The 19,601-nt window shown below is 41.5% G+C and overlaps 1 protein-coding gene across 1 annotated transcript in view; it reads left to right on the top strand.

Moving 5' to 3' along the window:
* Window positions 1-19,601, top strand: part of Ccdc150 (coiled-coil domain containing 150) — a 63,980-nt gene that overhangs the window by 28,804 nt on the left and 15,575 nt on the right. Inside the window, 4 exon segments of the mRNA XM_033756265.1 lie at window positions 4,772-4,885; window positions 10,403-10,486; window positions 14,390-14,497; window positions 19,266-19,394. Coding sequence (XP_033612156.1) covers window positions 4,772-4,885; window positions 10,403-10,486; window positions 14,390-14,497; window positions 19,266-19,394 — 435 coding nt within the window.

The following is a 19,601-nucleotide window of genomic DNA, read 5'->3' as shown; positions in this document are numbered from 1 at the left end:
AAGAAATACAGAATGTTTAAATTTTGAAACATATTACAAAAAAAGATACATCGCCTCTAGCCCCCAACCCCTTGCTTTGAACACACTCATCCCACCGTTCTTGCCACTCTGAAGCAACTCCGGAGTCCTCTTTCGTGAGCGTCTTTGTGCTCGCACAGCTGCCTCGATGTCTTGAACCAGTTTAAAACATTTACCTTTGAGGTCGTCCTGACTTGAGGGGAGAAGCAGAGGCTGCATGGAGCCAGACTCGTGAATGAGGCAGACAGTGACACACGCTAGTGGTTTACGAGCTGCTCTTCTGTTGGATGGCACTTGGCTGCAGCGTCACACCTCAGGCAAGAGGACTTCTAGAAATGCTTCAGAAAGTAGTGACAATGGTGGGATAAACATATTTTGAAATGAGGGGGAGTATCTTGAGATTAGTAGAAAATCTTGTACTGAAATAAACATTTTAAATTTAAACATTCACTGTGTTTTTCCACCACACCTCATATTTTTATTTCTCAGGTAAATAGGACGAGTTGCGTTTCTGGATCCTTTAGTAAAGACCTGCCTAACCTAAGAACAACTTACTCCGCTGTTTTCAAAGGATCTTCACAAGCTTGCCATCCCCGCCAGTAACTGATGAGTTCAGAGGTCTCTCTATTCTCACCAGCATGTGGCACTGTTATTTCTTAGTTGGCTGTTACTGCGGTAATGGCATATTATTATACTTGTAATTTGCTTTTTTCTAGTGACCAAAACATTGAGCATCTTTTCCTGTGCTTATTTGCTGTTGCAAATGAAACTGTCTTTTCAAACTTTTTTTTTTTTGGTACCGGGGACTGAACTTGGGACTTTGACTCTTGAGAGGCAGGTGGTGGCACCACTGAGCTAAATTGCTGGCCCTTCAAACCATTTTTAATTCAATTGTTTTCTTACTGAGTTTTCAGAAATTTTAAAACATTCTCATATTCTTAAGTAAAACTTTTATCTGTGTATACACTTTTGTCATGTTTTATGAATATCTTCCTATGTTTATGCTTTTTTAGTTTCCTTTGGAGAACAAGTTTTTTGTTTTTGTGAATCCTAGTTTTTTTTTTTTTGGTACCAGGGACTGAACTCTGGACGTTGCACCTGCCTGCCTGGCACCGGCACCACTGAGCTAAATCCCCAGTCCTTTTTAACTTAATTTTGATGCCTATAGTTCAAGATTTGTTTTATTTTCTGGTGGACATCTGATTGTTCTCATACCTTTTAAAATCTATCAGTTGATAGGCATTTGTATGGTTTCCCTTTTTTGGATATAAATAAATCTATGACTATTTGTATTCAGTATTTTTGTGAACATGTTTTCAGTTACCTTTGGGAGATCGTAAGGGTAAAATTGTTGGTTTATAGGGTAACTATCGTTTTTGAGAAACTGCCAAAATGTTTCCCAAAGTCACTGCACTGTTTTGTAGTCCCACAACGAGTGAGAGTTTCTATATCTCCACAGCCTCACCAGGGTGTATTGTCCACATTTTAAAAAATATTCATCCTGGTGGATGTAAAGTATTTCACTGTGAACTTCATTTTTAATTGGGCAGTTACATAATATAAAATTAACCATTCAAAGTGAATAATCCAGCTGGACGTAGCCCTCGTGTATGTTGAAGGGGACTGGATTGGGGTGCTCTGCTCCCGCCTGTGCTGTTAGGAGGCGGGCCCAATTGGAGGGGGTGACATGTCATGGGTTTGACCTGGAAGGGTGGCTCCCTTCCCGGCTCCGCCCTCCTCTGCTTCCTGGCTGACAGATGAGCAGCTGCCCTCCATCAGAACCCTTTCCCATGCCACTTCTGCCTGGAGCCAGCTGGCCAGGGACTGCATCTTGAGCAAAATAAACCTCCTCCTTTGAGTTGGGAGTTTGGGATGTGTGTTATTTACTTTTCTCTGGTCACTGAGGCAAAGTACCCAACACCCAAAGTTAAAGGAGGAAAGGCTTGATTGGCTTACAGTTTATAGAGGGGTCAGTCCATAACTGGCTGGCGCTAAGGCAGGGAGGCTCTGGGCAACAGTTCATGGAGACGGAAGAGCACAAAAGCAGCAAGCTACCTTAGTAGCATTTTTCTGCCTCTTTTATCCCATCCAGGCTACTGGAATTAGGGTGGTGCCAAACTAATCACTCACATGTAGTGGGTTAGCAACCACAGGCCCTTAATACCAGCATCACACAGTCCGGATTCAGCCACCTCTGAAAAAGTAAGTCCCACCTGTGCTGCACGAGGCCTTGGGGGACATCTAAACACAAGCCATGACAGGGTGTTTCGGCCCAGTCACAAAAAAGAGACTAAGCCCGTGTTCAGCTACCACCATTTGGTTCCATCACTCTTAAGAGAAGACTATACCTCCATTCCTTAATTCTCCTTGCCCCTGACCACCACCAAACTGCATTCTGTCTTTGTGAATTTATGTATTTTGGAGATTTCATGTAAATACATTCCCATCAAATGTGATCTTTGATATCTGGCCTCTTTCAGTTTAGCATATTTTGATTTTTTTCCACACATATTATGTTTCTATCTTCTTCCCCTCCCATAATGCCTTCCTCACTCCATCTCTTGGTTCCTTTCCTACTTGCAAATGATCTACCTTCCTGTTTCCTATCATCTACCTTTTATTTTATTTTGCTCTTTAAATTATTTATATGTTGGGTTCATCATATAAGAAAAGCTATGTGATATTTAAATTTCCACATCTCATTTATTTCACTTAACATTATGGTCTCAAAATGCATCCATTTTCCTACGAATACTTCAAATTTATCCTTCTTTATGGCAGTGTAGTACTCCATGATGTGTAAATGCTGCATTTTCTTTATCTGTTCATCTGTTGATTAATACATAGGCTGCTTCCAAGATTTAGTTACTGTGAATTATGCTGCTATAAACATGGGTATGAATGTATCACTGTCTTTTTTTTTTTTTTTTTTTTTTTTTTTTGGTAATGGAGATTGTGTAACATGATGTCTTTGACTCTTTTCAAAGATACCCAAAATGGAAATAGCTGGGTCAGATAGAATTTCTATTTTTAGTTTTTGAGGAATCTTCATACTGATTTCCATAGTGGTTATCCTAATTTATATTCCCACCAATGATTTATAAGAGTTCCTTTTTCCCTGCAGCCTTGCCAACATTTGTTATGGTTTCTTGATGGTGGCTGTTCTTTCTGAGCTTAGACTCTCAGTGTTTTAATTTGAGTTTTTCTAATGGCTAGAGATAGTGAACACTTTTTCATGTATTGGCCATTTGTACTTCTTCTGAGACATATTTATTTCAGTTATCCACTTTTTTACTGGGTCTTTCGTTTGAGGTGTCTAACTTTTTTGAGTTCTTTGTATATCCTCTGTCCAAGAGATAGCTACCAAAATTTTTTCTCCTAAAGTAGGTGTTTTCTTGTGCCTGTGTTTGTGTCTTCAGCAGGCATTTGTATTTTATCTGTCAGCAGATTCTTTCTGCTTAATATTTAGTTCTTTGATTCATTTTAATTTTTAGAGCATGATGAGAGATAGGGGGTCTAGAGTCGTTCTTTGGCATGTGTATGGCTGCATTATTTGTGAAAGAGGCTATCCTTTCTCTAATGTATGTTTTTGGCCCTTTTGTCAAACATTAGATGGCTGATTGTGCCTGGAGTTCTTTCTGTATCCTCTGTTCTGTTCCACTGATCCATGTGCCTGTTTTTGTGCCAGTACCATGCTATTTTTATCACTGTAGCTTTGTAATATAACTTAAAATCTGGGATTGTGATGCTTCCTTGATTTACTCTTATCGCTCATGATCACTTTTTCTACCCTGTCTCTTCTGAGCACACGTGACTTTTCGGATTGTTTCTCTAGTTCCATGAGGAATGCTGTTGGTACTATGATTGAGATCGCAGTAAATCTCAATATTGGTTTTGGGAAGAGTAGCCACTTTGATTACATTTATTCTACCTGATCTATATACAGGGACACGGATTTCTTCCCATTTCTGATGTCCTCTTCCCATTTACTTTTTCAGAGTTCTCTAGCTTTTCATATAGAGGTCCCATGGTCACATGGCTCCATGGCTCCCAGGCCTGTGAGCAGAGCATCATGGTGGGGAAGCATTTGGTAGAGCAGAGAGAAGGGAACTGGGAGCAAGCTTGACCCCCACGAGGGCAGGGCCTGGACCCCACCTCCCATAGCCCATTCGGCTGTGACACCCCAGTGAGTCAATCAACAGATGCTTTATGATGTACTGACCTCTGGCCCGTCAGCTGGGAACCAAGCCCCAGTACGTAGCCTGGGGACGCTCCCACCAAAACTCAGTATGCCTGCCTGCAGCGTGTACTATGACTGAGGGTCTGCTGGAGGATGTGGTGGGTCGTACTGACTGATAGTGAATACTCAAGCTTTACCCCAATAAAGTAACTTAGTCCTTCTACCCTTTTTATGTATTTGTGCATTCATTGTGTCAATATTTTGTGGAGGATTTTTGCATCTGTATTCATAAGCTTTAATTACTATTTAATCAAATACCAAGTACCAGAAACAACCTCTACTGTTACTAACGGTGAACTGTGCATTTTGCAGTAACCCTCCTGTTGAAGACAACTAGAAAACCTGAAAGAAAAGAAAAAATAATTAGAGCACTAGAGTTATAGACTCATCAGATCCCCACACCAGAGGCTGGGGAACATGAGCCACGTTCTGAGTTACAGTTGCAACTGTCGTTCTAAGAATGCGATGATATAGTTTTGGATTTGACATAATTTTTCACCTTTTTTTCCAAAGGTAGATGTAAATGCCTTAAATGAAAACCTGCAGACACTGGTGGAAGAAAACAAGCACCTCACAGATCAAATGGCTTCCTTTGGACTTTAGCAAGTCCCTGCTGATTACCATGGGGTGGGTATGAAAAGGTCAGTCTAAAAGAGGAAATAACAACTAATGAGTTTTTTTTAAAGCAGAAGTCAGAAGAGAGGTTTTCTTTGTGCAATCATAAGTCTCTTGTATGTGTTACCATAACTCAGAATAAATAGGGCAGAGGTCCCTTTAGCATTCAAACGAGAGGATTTAGGAAACCAAGAATTCAAGGCACCTATTGAATGGCTGCCTACACAGATGCTCTTTGATACTGAAAAGCAAGAATACATCTAATGTTTTAAAGTATTTCTTCTTCTATAAATTATGAGGAGGAAACTGTCAGTTCCCTCCAATAGGCAATTAGTAATATGTCTGATTTCTAACACCTGTCTGACAAAGTCACTGAATTATAAAGAAATGATCATTCTATTAAGAAGCTAATTTTTTAAAAAGCTAATAATTTTCTTGTGTTTTAATACTTGAAAAAAAATTAGTTATTGCTTGTATGACATGCAATTTTTTAAATTCCACAGAAGACCTGAGAAAGACTTTGTTAATCTCAGCTAAATTCTTTCAACCTCCATCCTGAATTGCTTTCTACTTCAACTATGAATAATTACACAAACTAGTCTAAATCTTACATCTTCAAGGCTGGGGATTTAGCTCAAATTAGGCAATGTAAGCAGAAAAGAGTAACGTTCACTCACGCTTGCTGCACCTGCCTGCAAGCGTAAGGTCCTGAGTGTGATCCCCGGTACCACAAAAACCCAAGCAATCTTACATCTTCATGGCTTTCAAGCCAGACTGTCTTGGTTTCAGTTTTGACTGTGACCATAGATCTAATTTAACCTCTCAGAGCCTCAGTTTCTTAATCTGTCAAGATGAAGGTATTAATACTGTTACTGTCAAGTTGTTTGAGAAGTAAATAGGTTCCTATGCACAAAGCATGTAGCAAGTAGCTAGTGTATATCGATTTGTTAGCATCTGGACTGGGTGGGGCTGAAAGTGCCGGTTGGGATGACCAGCTGCATTAGCAGCAATTCGTAGTGTAACCTCAGAACATCCCTCCCTTAGCCCAGGGTTAAAGACAGCCGTCTGCTCTGCCTGATGGCCAGGCCTCAGCTCGGCTTACTGAGCCATCTGGTTTGGGTGTCTCTGGAAGACCACGTCTTGGTCTGCTCAGTTCTTTCCGGATCCCCTGCCATGAGCCAGCCGTTAGCTTTGCCCCGTTGGTGGTGCTGACAGATCTCACTGGCACCTTGGTCTCTGGTGACTCTTGCAATCTGGGAGTGTTTTGGTTGGCTCTGTGAGTCTGAAGAATGGGGCTTAGGGCCCAGGACTGGTGCTTGAATTTACTAACAGCACTAAATCTGTTGTCATTTAGTGCTGGTGATGTATTGTTTTTGCTCTTTCAGAGTTAACATTTGGAATTCTTTTCTTTCTTTTTTTGGTGGGTACTGGGGGCTGAATTCAGGACCTTGTGCTTGGGAGGCAGACGTGGCACCACTGATCTAACTCCCTGGCCCCAACACTCGGAATTCTTAAGGCGTACCCTCCAGCGTAAGCTCTTGTTGGTTTCTGGAGATACATGTGTGAGTGGTGCTGCATGAATGCCACCAGAGACTTGAGTTGAGGCAGACCTGGCTGCTCTGCCTTATCCTCGTGGGTGCCGCGGGCCCACTCTGTGGGGTTCCCACCACACACTGCACACCACACTGGCATAGGGGATCCCAGCTGGACCTGATGCCTCTGCCCTCACCCATCCCTAAAGCCAGTACAGGAGCCACCCATCCTGACACTCCCTACCGTGACAGACAAGAAGCGCGACGGGACACAGCCCAGAGCGCCTGCTGTGTCTCGCCCGCCACCGGGCCTGTGCTCTTCAGTGCCAGGGACCCTCACAGGGCCTCACAGGCAGCATGCACGAGTGACCGTGACTCTTCTGCTTACGTTGCCTGAATTTAGTTTATCTTTTGCCACTTCAGCCTTCAGTGACAGTGAGCCACCGGGAGAAAAGATCCAAGTGTAGGAAGATTACTGTGTCTGAGTTCAAGCTGAGTGATTTTCTTTCCCAGTTCTCATCAGGCTTTAAACATACATTTAAAAAGCACCAAATAAATACAGTTCCCTGTGCAACTTGGACTTGATGACTTGAAATTAAACAATGATTAAATGTATTAGTTCTTAGGGGGTGACGATCAGTCAGTAAATACCCGTGCAAGTGTATGCTTGGTTGAGTCTGCTAGGGCCCATGTCACATTTTGGGTAAAATCCCTACTCACCTCCTCCTTATAAAATAACTTCACCAAGATGCCAGTGTCTCCCTGGTTTTATATATTCTTCTGAGAGCTTGTGCCATTTAGCTCAAAAATTATTTTAGAGCTGAGATGTGCCTCAGTGGCATGGCGCTTGCCTGTCACGCATAAGGTTCTGGGCCCAATACCTGATAACACAGAAACAGAAAAAGGAAAACATTTCTTCGAAAGCATTATGTGGCTATTTGGGTTAGCTTGCAGTCTCTGTGCTTAAAGACCTGAGATGGTCCACTAAAGCAGGCAAGGTCCTCGCTTCTAGGTTTGGAGGTTCCAGTGCACCGTTAGCTGGAAGCCGCCCCTCTGCAGCCTGGGGGAGGCGGGTGTCACCTCATGGCGAGTGGAAAGCGATGCCTGAAGAGGACTTGAGCCTACCCCGCGGGCCCTTCAAAGGCCCCGCCCCGTGCTGCACTTCCTTCACTAGGCCCCGCCCCTCGCTGCTGACCCTTGCCTGCCCACCTTTCCTATCTCCAGACCGCTCTTCCTGTGATTGCCTGCTTTTCTGAGGAGGAAATTGTGTTTCCGAGTTTGAAAAATATATTAAACTCTCGCATTTTTCTTTGCTGTTTCTCGGGCAACTCCCTAGTTGCCGTTTTCTATATTAATAACTTTCATAGTCCTTTGCCAAGGTTATTTAAGCAAAGGTTCATTTTAGTTCTGTTTTCCACAAATCAGAACCTGAGATTTTCATTCATTTAAGTGGCTTCTAATATCTGGTCTTGTAAGGACTACAGCGCAGGATCTCTTTAAATCTGTAAACAGTAATTTAAATAAGTGCCTCAACACCTACTTTCCCTTAGCACCTGGTAGCAATCCTTTTGCTTGTCATAATGTTTGGTGACCCTGTGTCAAATATCACCACATTTTGATTTTTCTTACTGTTTTCACTTACTGCATTAGCATTCTCTTTGTTGGCACAAGGGGGAAATTATTGCTTGAGATGTGTATTTAACAGATTAATGGAATTTCTTCATACCTCTGCTTAAAAAAGGAATTTTATTGAGGAAAAATAATGCTATTAAAAAATTCTGGACATCTTTTATAAGAGACCCAGACTAAGTTATTCCAAAAAACCTTTCCACATTTTAAGATAAGCAGATAAGCAAAGTTATCTTTGAATGTTTAATACTTGTTACTACTAGCATAATTAAATTAAATGTCAGTCTTTTTACATCCTATACCTACACTCTGCGGCACATAGGGACACCTTAATTTATAGAACTTGGAATTAAATTTTAAATAAGCTTTTGCTGTATTGTAGATTTGTTTTGTAGTATTTTTGGTCGTGCTCTTGATTTTTTTTCCTCCTGAAGACTTGGCAAAAATATAAACAGGATACCATCATGTTAAGTAAAATAAGCCAGACTGAGAAAGTCATATTGCATATTTTCTGTCATATGCTGGGAGAAAAGGGTAGAGGGAAAGAAAAAGGGGGATGATAGGAAAGCAAAAAGAAGACTGCTGGACGTGAGGGAGGGGTAGAGAAGGTAACGGGGGACCGGAAATAATGAGAATATGCTGTATGCTTGCGCCAGTATACACCTCAGTGGAGCCCAATACCTTGTGTAAGGACTACATACTAATAAAACAAAGCCATATACCTCAAACTATGCTGCTGCTTTCATGGGGTGATTTTGCATTGTATTTCTAAAATAGAAAACACTGTGGGGAAGGGGCTGAATATCTTTCAGAATATCAATAAGTGATTTATGATTATATAATCACTAGCTCCTATTTATAGCAGTCTGCATTTCCCTTGGGTCATTTAAAAACCAATATTTTACTGGTCAGAGTGCTTTTAGAAAAACACTTTCCTTTACCTTAGTGGGAATAACACATAATGACTTAAAAAAAAAACCCTAAAAAACCGATTTGTGTAATACATTTGGAGTGGATTTCTGCTTTTGGATTCACCACTCTTGAAATAAAGTGCACTACACAGAGGTGACTGGAGAAGAGCTGCGCCTTGGTTGGGGACAGAGAAGAAGGTCTCGTGTATATTAACATGCCTACAGATGTCATTTAATTTTCATCACACTGCCTGGTTAGACATCAAGCAAAAGGCCGCTGCTTTGGGTTGAAATTCCTTGAAAGCACCCGATCCTGTTATTCACAGATGAACCAGAATAAGCCTAAGGGGGAAAACTATGTCTTTACCAGCATAGATGTGATTTTGAACTCGGGGTTTCCTGTGGACAATCCGCAGGGCCACTGTCCAGCCTTGAGTGACGCCTTGTGTTCTTGGTCCCATTTGCTGTGTTCACTGTCCCCACTCATGGTTTATGACGCTCATTGGCACAGGTGGCAGTACTGTATTTCCTGTTATTAAGACAGGACCCTGACCTTGTCATTGAGGGGGTGATTTCCATATTCGATCACTGCTAGTGGCCCTTATGTAATAAAAGTACCATTAAGACCCAAAATTTAATAAGGGAAAACTGCATACTTTTTTTTTTCCCTGAAATCTGAGGAAACCAATATATGAAAAATAATTGTCATTATTAAAGGGTATTTCAATCATGAAAACATGTAGTTTTACAAAATAGAGGACCTGCAATAATGTCCCAGGTAACACTGTTGACTGCTTTATCAGACAATGAGCAGGCCAGGGATTTTGTTCAGTGGTGCGCTGTCTGCCTCGCAAGTGCAAGGTCCCGAGTTCGATCTCCGTTACTAAAAAACAAAAAACGATGAGCTTGTCTCCAGTAAAAATTTCTTCTGTTCTTTCAGAGATTTTTTTTAAACACTATTTTTACTGTGGCAACTGAGTTGTGGTCGTTTTCAGCTCCTGTCTGTGAAGAATTGTGTGATGCTCCCCTGACTGTCTGCAGCCCCTGATAAAACCACACAACATCTGGTTGGATCACAGCTGCAAAGGAGTACCTGACATAGAAAAGAATCAACGTGGGGCCCGGGATTTAGCTCAGTGGTGCTGCACGTTACTGGCAAGCACAAGGTCCTGAGTTCCATTCCCAGTACCCCCCAAAGAAAAGAATTAATGTACAAAGAAAAAGACTCTGAAGACTTGACATTTTTGTTAGCAAGATTCAAATGTGTCGCCTCTTAGCACCGTGACAATTATCTAGAGAGACTCTAAGAGGTGGCGTACCAAAGGAGTATGAATCTGAGTAGTAAGGTCACAAAGTAAGACTACAGAAAGAGTTGGGGTACTAGTACTTGTTTTGAAAGGAAAATGGCTATTCTTTTCTGTCCCAAGAGGCACTGATACTTCTGTTTGCTTTATCAGCTTGCCCAGCAGAAGGTGGAAAAAGTCTTGGGAAAAATTACTGAGAGCAAAAATAAGCTGGCTTATGAAAAGGGAAAACTCCAGGTATGAGATTTACTTTCATATTTTTATTAACTGAACTCTAAATATTGGTTAATTTTGGGAAAACCTAGCTGTCATTCACTGATTCTTTTGGGGCGGGTACGGGAGATTGAACTCGGGACCTTGCAATTGTAAGGCGGGTGGTGGCACCACTGAGCTAAATCCCAGGCCCTACTTGCTGATTCTTTAGTCTCTGAGCTGCCCTAATTCTGTGCTTTCATTGGCGCCCACGGCGCTTCTGTTCCACACCTGCAATGCAGTGCTGAAGCCACAGTGTGCTGGTTTGTGTGCCTTGTTATAGTTACCTTATGCATGGTCACTCAGAGAATGTAGAGAGCCTGTGCCATTTTTTCTGATGATTTGTACAACAAAATTCCTAGAAAGAATGACTGAAAATAAAATAGGGAAAATCCCTATGACTGGAATTCCAACTCGAAACAATGAAACGAGCACTGTAGAGCATGAGTCCTGCCCATCAGTACTGGTCAAGGCCCCCTGGGTGATTCCAGGGAAACTGTAGTTGGGGCCGCAGGACCGAACGGGACAGAGTGAAACCCAGGTGGGCATGGCGACCACAGTCTGGCCAGAGGTTGGCCCACCTGCCAGCATTAACTGCATCCTTGTCTGCTCAGGCTTCACCTGTGGGTTGGCAGATGGCAGGCGGTCAGCAGAGGCAGGCGATCTAAAGGCAGCTTGGACATCAATATGTTACTCATCTGATAGAGATAACACTTTGTCTACTCTTTACATGCTTTCAATTAATATTTTCCAGAGGTGGAGATTCACATAGTGGAGTCACCTATACCTTGTGGGTTTTGGCCACGCTGGTGCTTTTATGTCAGGTTGGGCGGGTGCATTCCACACGCACTGGCTGCACCGGGCCGGGTAGCACAGATCATGCATGAGATCCTAAAGGAAGAGCCGCGTGCCTGCTGTGTGTGTGTTCTCAAATGGGTTAGAGTGGATTTCAGGTATTCCAGAGGAACTGTATTCTGTGAAAGATTGCATTTTCAGTATGGACTTGTTAATGCGGCACATAAATCCTGGGTTTTAGGGTTGGGCTGTGTCAGAAACTCTCCCTCATGTTCACGTTTGGCTGTGGTCAGTGCCGTATGGTGCTCTGTTATAAATATGTCATAAATATGTCACAAAATATTTGTCTAGTCTGCTATTGGATACTTAGTTTCCAGTTTCTTGCAAATGATTACAAATATTGCTGGTAAGATAAATTCTTGTTCATGTCTCCTGTACTAATACCCAAAAGATTCTCTAAGCTAGGTATAATCTTAGGAGTTGAATTACTAAGTTATATGAGGTACTAGATTTTGTCAGATTCCTCCTAAAAGTAGTGCTACAATTTAAACAGCAGTGTGTGAGAGTATATTAAGCAGGAGTGTTACACTTGCGTGTATAACGTGGGTGAATCTCAAGTCTGTATACTGCTTAGGGTTACATAAGTAGTATACCAACTGCCCCATAGCGTTTAACTCGAGGGTGGACCGCAGAGATTTGGTTAGGACAGACTAGACAGAGGATGTTGTCATTTGGTCTGCTGGTGTTTTTTAAGTTGAATGTTGGGTAGAAGGGACATTACCACATATGTCTGAAAGAGCCCCAGCATTTTTACTGTTTTCAGACACTACTCTGCCATTGTCTCCTTGGCCTCCATTGTCTGGATTCAAACACATGAGTCAGTAAGGAACTGCATTTGTGACCTTAATTTAGAAATTAGCTACAAGCTTTTGGGTTTTGTTTAATACATATTTTTTATTGAACCTGTGACGTATACAACCAAAAAGTTCACAGAACACAGCCTGATGCATTTTTTACAAGACAGACCTGCATGATCGGCACTCAGATCAGGAAGCAATATTTCCATGCCCTGGACCATTCCCCACAGGGGTTGGTTACCATCCTGACTTCTCCCATCCACATTGCCTCATCAGAAGTTTCATTTTCTATAACTGCATAGTGCACACTCTTCCTGTTTTTTGCTTCTTTTACCTAGAATTGCGAGTTTCATTCATGTTGTTTGTTCTGGCTCTTTGGTTTACATTGTTATGTGGTGTCCTATTATATAAATATTAGGTAAGATTCTTGGGTGAAAAGGTCTATGCTACATTGACACAATTCCCTGAATATATTTTCATATAAACTTTGGCCGTTCATGTTGCATTAACTCGAGCTCATTTCAAACTACAGATGAGCTACCATTATAGGCATGTCCTACTTTACTTCAAATTTATGATACGTATTGAAATAGTTGGAAAATACAATTGTATGACTTCACAAACTGGACTGAAGAAGGCTTGCTTTTCATTTCTCATTTGTCTCGTAGTTTCTACATTGTTACTACTTTGAGTTATACACAGACCTGTCTGAATCCTTAGACCATTTGATGCATGGGAGGACCGTGACCTAAATCACCGCTCTTCCTGGGACTGCTGAAGAGCTGGTTATGGAAACTGCTTGGATTTTAGTGGTCGTGGACACCAGACCTCTGAGAGGCAGCAGGGTTCATCTGCTTCTAACCTGCCCTATGATTTTTCTCATTTTGAATGTTCTGAATTAGAATTTCTGCCAAGTGAGAAATTCAGTAGAAAAATTGAAGTGCGTTCTGCCTGGGAACATGCCCGCTGATGAGTTTCAGGGCGAGCTATGTGAGGGAGATTGAGGAGTAAGGACTTTGCTTTCCTGGAGGAGAGGCAAGCCTGCAAGTCTAGTCTGGTGGTGGCGAACGATGGCACGCCGGCTGCAGCAGGGTGTGTATCGCTGAAAGCTCTAACAGGCTCACAGCACCAGTAGTGTAGCGCAGTCCACTTTCCCTTGGGTTCTGGGGGTTTGCACAGTTTGTGTGGAACGAAAACAATTATTGGATCAATACCTCTCTTCAGAGGTACTGTTTCAAGTTTTATCCTTAAATGAAAACAGATTAATTCTTACGGATGCTTTGGGGAGTGACAGCACACGTTTTTACTGTAGGCTGTGGAAAGGAGCTACAGCAGCTGAGGACAGTGAGAGAGGGAAGGGTCCCGCTAATGGGGTAGAGTGATTTCCTGAGGGAAAGCGGGAAACCTGATAGTCACTCGGTCGTAACAGCTCCTGGAAATGTCCATTAGTTACTGCCAAAGAGGTCTGTGCTCTCTGCAGATAGGTAACAAGATACTGAGGGGAGAAAATGAAATAACATTTGTAAGTGAAAAAGCTCTGATGGAAGTTTTCCTGGTTCAGGGTTCGGCTAAGTAACATTGTTTTGTATGAGAAGGTTAGTGATAAGAGGAAGAAAATATGGAAAAATACAGAATTTGTGTATTTGTGAATATATAGTAATGATTTTATCCCACAGTATGATAATTTTCCTCAAGGAGAAAACTGAGTAGTCATCTTTATGAGTTTGTTTTAAAATATTATGCAGTGTATCAGAATTCTATTTATTCAGATTTTCTGTCAGTTAAACACAAGACTCTGTCTCCATCTTGCACATCGGCAGTTCTAATTACCAGTGTTCAGAAAGCCTTATGAATGCCAGGTACCATAATTGATTTAATGTTGAAATATATTAGCCATGAGAGTCACTCCTCCATTCATCAGTCGTGACCAGTTGCATTTTCCATAAGCAGCGGAAACCGAATGAGCTGTCTCAGCACTTTGAGGTCGCCGTGGCCTGCTTTTCTTTTCTTTATTTATTTATTTTGGGGGGTAATGGGGATCAAACTCGGAACCTTGCACTTGCGACGTAGCCTACTTTTAACTGTGAGTTGAAACAGAGCTCTGTGTATGACTAGAAAAACTTAGAACTTTTGTTTGCAAGTTTCAAATGTTTCTGTAAATTTTTCGCAAATCTCCCAACATCCTTCCTTTGGAATATATGAGGCATATTTTATTATTTTTGTATTTTTCCTCTAGGTGAAAGTTAAACAGTTAGAAGAACAGCTACACTCTCTTGCTGAAACCAGTTTACAGAATGACCATCTGCGCAGGTCGAGTAAGACTCTTGAGGCCAAATATGCTCAGGTGTGATTAATAGCTACAAACGCTATTTTTGTTTTAGTTTTTAAGGCGTTTGTTGATTCCTTTCTCCCTACCTTATTTTGTAGTGCTAAAAAAGTAAAATATTCATATTTTCTCTTTTTCTTGCGAGATTGAACCCTGTGCCTTCACACTGCTACATCCTCAGCCCTTTTTAATTTTTATTTTGAGACAGGCTCCCCCTAGGTCCCTTAAGTTGTCCAGGCTGGGCTGGAACTTGTGACTCATCTCAGTCTGAGTGCTGGGATAGAGGCATGTGCTTTCACGTGACTGTCCTCTCTCTTGACTCCATTCAACAAATATCTTTTCAGCACCTATCTACAAGATTCTGCTAAAACATAGAACGACTCATAAAAACATTCAGGACAGAATTAGATACTTGAGGCTGAATTAGAACACTCAACTTGCTTCTAAAAAGATGTTTAGGAATATATTTAATACACTTTATTGTAGAATAGAAAGTTATGCCTTTCATAAATAAATTGTATTAATAAATATTCATAGGGAATGTTATGATTGAAAGAATTGAGAAATAGAGGAAGTGATTTCACTTCATAGTGGAAGTGGTTTTTTTTAATTTGAGCCTTAAAAATCTTGGCAGGTATAAGGAACAATTGCCTGTATTTTTATTCTTTTATTTTGTTTTTGTACTGGGGCTCAAACTTGGGACTTTTCACTTGCAAGGCAGGTGGTGGAACCGCTGAGCTAAATCCCGGCTGTGTTTTTAAAATTATAGACAAATTCAGAACTCAGTGTTGACAAGGTACCTACAATAGACGAGCTTACCTAAAGGAAGAATAAGTAATAAAGGTATTTACTCGGCACAGTGGTTCTTCAAAACCTTGTGTAAGTCACTTAACATTCTGATGAATGCAGAAAAAATATTTAAACAAGCAAAATATACAAAACATTTAATGGAGGACTTAACCCAAGAAGGTGTTGCCAAGAAGTGATTGACTTCTGTGACTACATATTTACCATGTATGTAACCAGAATGGATATTTGAAAGCCCCTCAGCTGTCCGTGATGGTGCGTAACTTCTGCGTCTATGATATTCGTGTCCCCGGGGTCTGGTAACCAAGGCACTAGAATGTGTGTCCAGCTGAACACTCCGAGTTCCACCCACTGGCGGCTGAGTGGTGAAGCGGAGCTCACTGATGTGTCCTTTGGGTTTAGGGCCGTCTCTTCCCTAGGTCGTACTCTTCAGTGTGGTCTTTTCATTATGATAGCAAAGGAACACAGTTTCAAATAAGTTTCTCATTGAGGCCTCCAGAATACCCTACCATTTCTCCTGGTAAAGGGAGAACTCCTTGAGGAATATTTCTAGTCTAGGTTTAGTCAGTTTTATTGTTTTTGATTGGTGATGCCTCCAAGAAAAAGGAAATCCCCAGAGAAGCCTGCATCTTCGAAATCCCTCGAGAGCTCAAGGCCATGTGGAAGTAACGTGAAGGAAAGAAGTCCAACTCTTGGTCTGCCTAGTGTTGTTTCAAACTCCACGCGGCGTGCGACCTTCGCCCCCACCCCGCCCTCTGTGAGGACCTGTGCGGAGATCGGGGACTCCAGAATCTCCCTGAAGACCCTTCTGAATGCCCTTAAAACCATGGAGGGAAGACTGGTGGGCAAGATAGACATTCTCGCCTCGAGACCCTCGCATAGTAATGAGTCACCACATTTTCTAAAAAGGGATGTGGTAAGTGACAAATACAAATTAAATCTTAGGGAAATTTTAGATTTGAATAAGAATGAAAGTTCAGAAGGATAATGCTTAAAGATACGTATATTAACAAGGGATTAAGGAAATTATGCATACTTTTTTCATCAAAATCCAATAGATTTTTCAGAATCTATAACAGCATCCTTTGCACTGTTACGGGATTCTAATAGAAAAAGTTAAAGCATTTTAAAGGTTGCAGGTTAAATTTTAAAGAAATGTAAGAATGTTGAAGTAAGCAGAAATATTCCTTGTCACAGATGGGAGGGTGAAATGGTTCACCCTCCTGTGGAGAGGAGTTTGACAGTGTGTGTCATAACTCGGACCCCACCTGTGCTTCTAGGACAGTGATGGCAAGTCTGTCTGAGAGGTGTGACCACGGCAGCCCAAAGCCCACTTACCGCAAAGTGCCAACACCGAAATTAAACCCGGATATTGAAGTTTTAGATGAGAAGAAACAGCTCCGTCATTAACATCTTTTGTCTTAAAAGAAGAACGTAGCACATAGGACATGGTTCGCCACAACGGTTTTAGGACCTTTCCCTGTACTTATGGTATTTGGTACATGGGAAATGTCTGTAAGGTTACTTTCTGGAGTATTACTGGTTAAATAGCAACACCGGAAGCAACCGGAATTCTGTAGCTACATGTGTAAACATCAAGGTTTAGAGGAGTACGCATAATACTTTACTATTTGCATGCAGCTAGAGATCCGGAATATATACATATGGGCTTACTTGTACATACACAGGATATCTTTAAAATGAATCATAAATTGGCAGTATTTGGGGGGAAATAAGGGGAGCTGGGATGTTTTTTACTTTTATCTTTTTGTACCTGAAAAATAACAAATATGCTACTGATTCAAAACTAGTTCTTTGAACAGATGTGTTAGGATAATTGGATTTACATACCTCACACCAATTATAAAAGTTAGTTCGAATGTCATGTAAAACTTGTAGAAGGAAATCTTTGTGATCTTGAAGAAACAGACATTTCACCCCCAAAAAAGATGTGGGCCGGTGGGGTGGCCTACACCTGTGACCTCAGCACTGGGCAGCCTGAGGCAGGAGGGTCCCCAGCAGTACCAGGCCGGCCTGAAGTCGTAGCGACACCCTGCCTCTAAAGTAAACCATGGACGATGACGAGGACTTGACAGAGGGCGTTAAACGTCATTCACTAGGGGCGTGCAAAGAGCCACCGCGAGGCACGCCACACCGACTGGAAGGGCCGCATTCTAAAGCTGTACACATTAGGAAGGGAGCAGAGCAACTGGAACTCTTACACACTGCTGAGCGGGATGTAAACCATTTTATTGCTTTACTTGGCAAGATAGTTTCTTGAAAAGTGAGGCATACTCCTACCTCGCCACTGGGAGTGGGTTTACTCCTATTTACTGGAGATACCTGAAAGTGTCTGACTCTACAGAGTTGTGCACCTGATAGTTTAGAGCTGGAAGCAGCTCGTGTCCCAAGCAGGTGAACGGATAAGTAAATTGGGTTAAATCCAGATAACTAATAGAATACCCAGCAACAGAAGAATGAACTATTGATACATGCAACAAATTAAATCCCAGAATAATTACACTGAGTGAAATAAGCCATTTAAAAGGGAGTCCACACCTGCCTTGCAAGTGCAAGGACCCGAGTTCGATCCCTGGTACCAAAGAGTCCATACACTGTGGCATATGTATGCTTTTATATAACATTTAGAAAATGCAAATGATTGTGACAGAAAACAGATCATTGGTTCCTTTGGGTGGAAGTTTGGGAACAGAAAAATGAGATTACAAAAGGACAGACTTTTGGGACAATGGAAATAGTCACTGTTTTGGTTTCAATGGTTTGTATACATGTCAAGTTATACACTTTATACTTTTTTTTTTTTTTTGGTTTTTTTAAACAGGATCTCACTATGTAGTTGAGACTGAACTGGAACTCACTATTTAGCCCAGGTTGGTCTCGAACTCACAGCGATCCTCCTGCCTCAGCCTCCTGAGTGCTGGGATTACAAGCGTGCATCACAATGCCCAGCTCTTATACAGCTTATTATATGGCAATTATACCTCAGTAAAGCTATTCAAAAAAATACGAATGCATCAGCTACTCATAATGTTAACATATGGAATGGTTAAAATACATTTTGAAAGGATAGAACTGTAGAGCTGACAAATAGATCAGTGGGTTTGGAGGGGGTGACTACAAAGAGGGAGCAGAGGGCAGAGTGGAGATGGGGTCAGGGCATCCTGACCGCTGTGGGGTTGCATGAACAGCCACAGCATGGATGACCCGGAGTTGTGTGTGTGCTCAGACCCAGGCACACGAGTGAGAGTGGAGGAAACGGGGGAGATGAGTAAATTCTGTGAGCTTATTAACTAACAACAGTATCCCAGGGCCCAGGATTTAGCTCAGGGGTGCTGCAACAGCCTCGAAAGCACAAGGTCCTGAGTTTGATCCCCAGGACTCAAAAAGAAAAGAAAAAGTACCAGTGTTGATTTTCTGGTTTTGATATTGAACTACTGGGAATTCTACTATTTTTGCAACACTCTGTGGGGCTGTTTTAAAAGGAGTAATAATAGTAATAATAATAGTGAGTATCTGAAATGATAGTATGTTCTACTAGAAGTGTTGCAAAGATATAAAGTTCTAATACTTCTAATTGGGATTTACTCTGCTCTAACTCAGTTTTACAGACATCAGTACTTATTCATCTTGTATTTTATTATATTATTGCATTTACATCTTTAAAGGAAAGTGTTCAATGATTACCACTTTTTCCCGTTTAACACTCAGCTTCTTGACCTTATTGTTTCTATTCCTATTTTCATGGAAATTGACTGAGGTATCAGGTGTTCATGTTTATTCACAGAGTTTTTTGTTTTTGTAGTCCTCTGCAAGGAGCTAATACATACAGAATTGATACGTAGTATGGATACACATATTCAAAAGTCTTAAGTTTGGTTTCTAAATTGCTATGTCTTATTCTAGTCACCAATTTATTGTGCTTTAGATAGTTGCTTATTTCTTCTTTTTTTCTGCTAAGGTGAAATCCATCCTTGAGAAGAACGAGGAGGAGCTGTCCCAAGCAGTGAAGGGCCGGGACGCTGCCCTGCAGGAGAGTCAGAGGTTGAAAGGGGACCTGGAGGCCTTGGAGAACAAGGAAAGCAAGAAGGTAAGGCCTCCTCCTTTCTGCAGCACATAGGAAACCTTTCCTGTGCTGTGTCTCATTTCTGTTAAGAGTGAGGATTGATCAGAAGAGGAGTTCCCTTTCTAGGGGAAAGATAACTTTAGAATAGTTTTTAAATATACAGTGTATTCCTCCCACTTTTTAGTCTTAAATGAGTCAAAAGGAACAGTCCTTATTTTTTCTATTAAAATT

The sequence above is a fragment of the Fukomys damarensis genome, unplaced genomic scaffold (assembly GCF_012274545.1).
Source record: "Fukomys damarensis isolate Sample0158 unplaced genomic scaffold, DMR_v1.0_HiC HiC_scaffold_26, whole genome shotgun sequence".
NCBI classification, from domain to species: domain Eukaryota; kingdom Metazoa; phylum Chordata; class Mammalia; order Rodentia; family Bathyergidae; genus Fukomys; species Fukomys damarensis.
The sequence above is the reverse complement of the archived record's forward strand: the minus strand, read 5'-3'. Positions and strand labels throughout refer to the sequence as shown.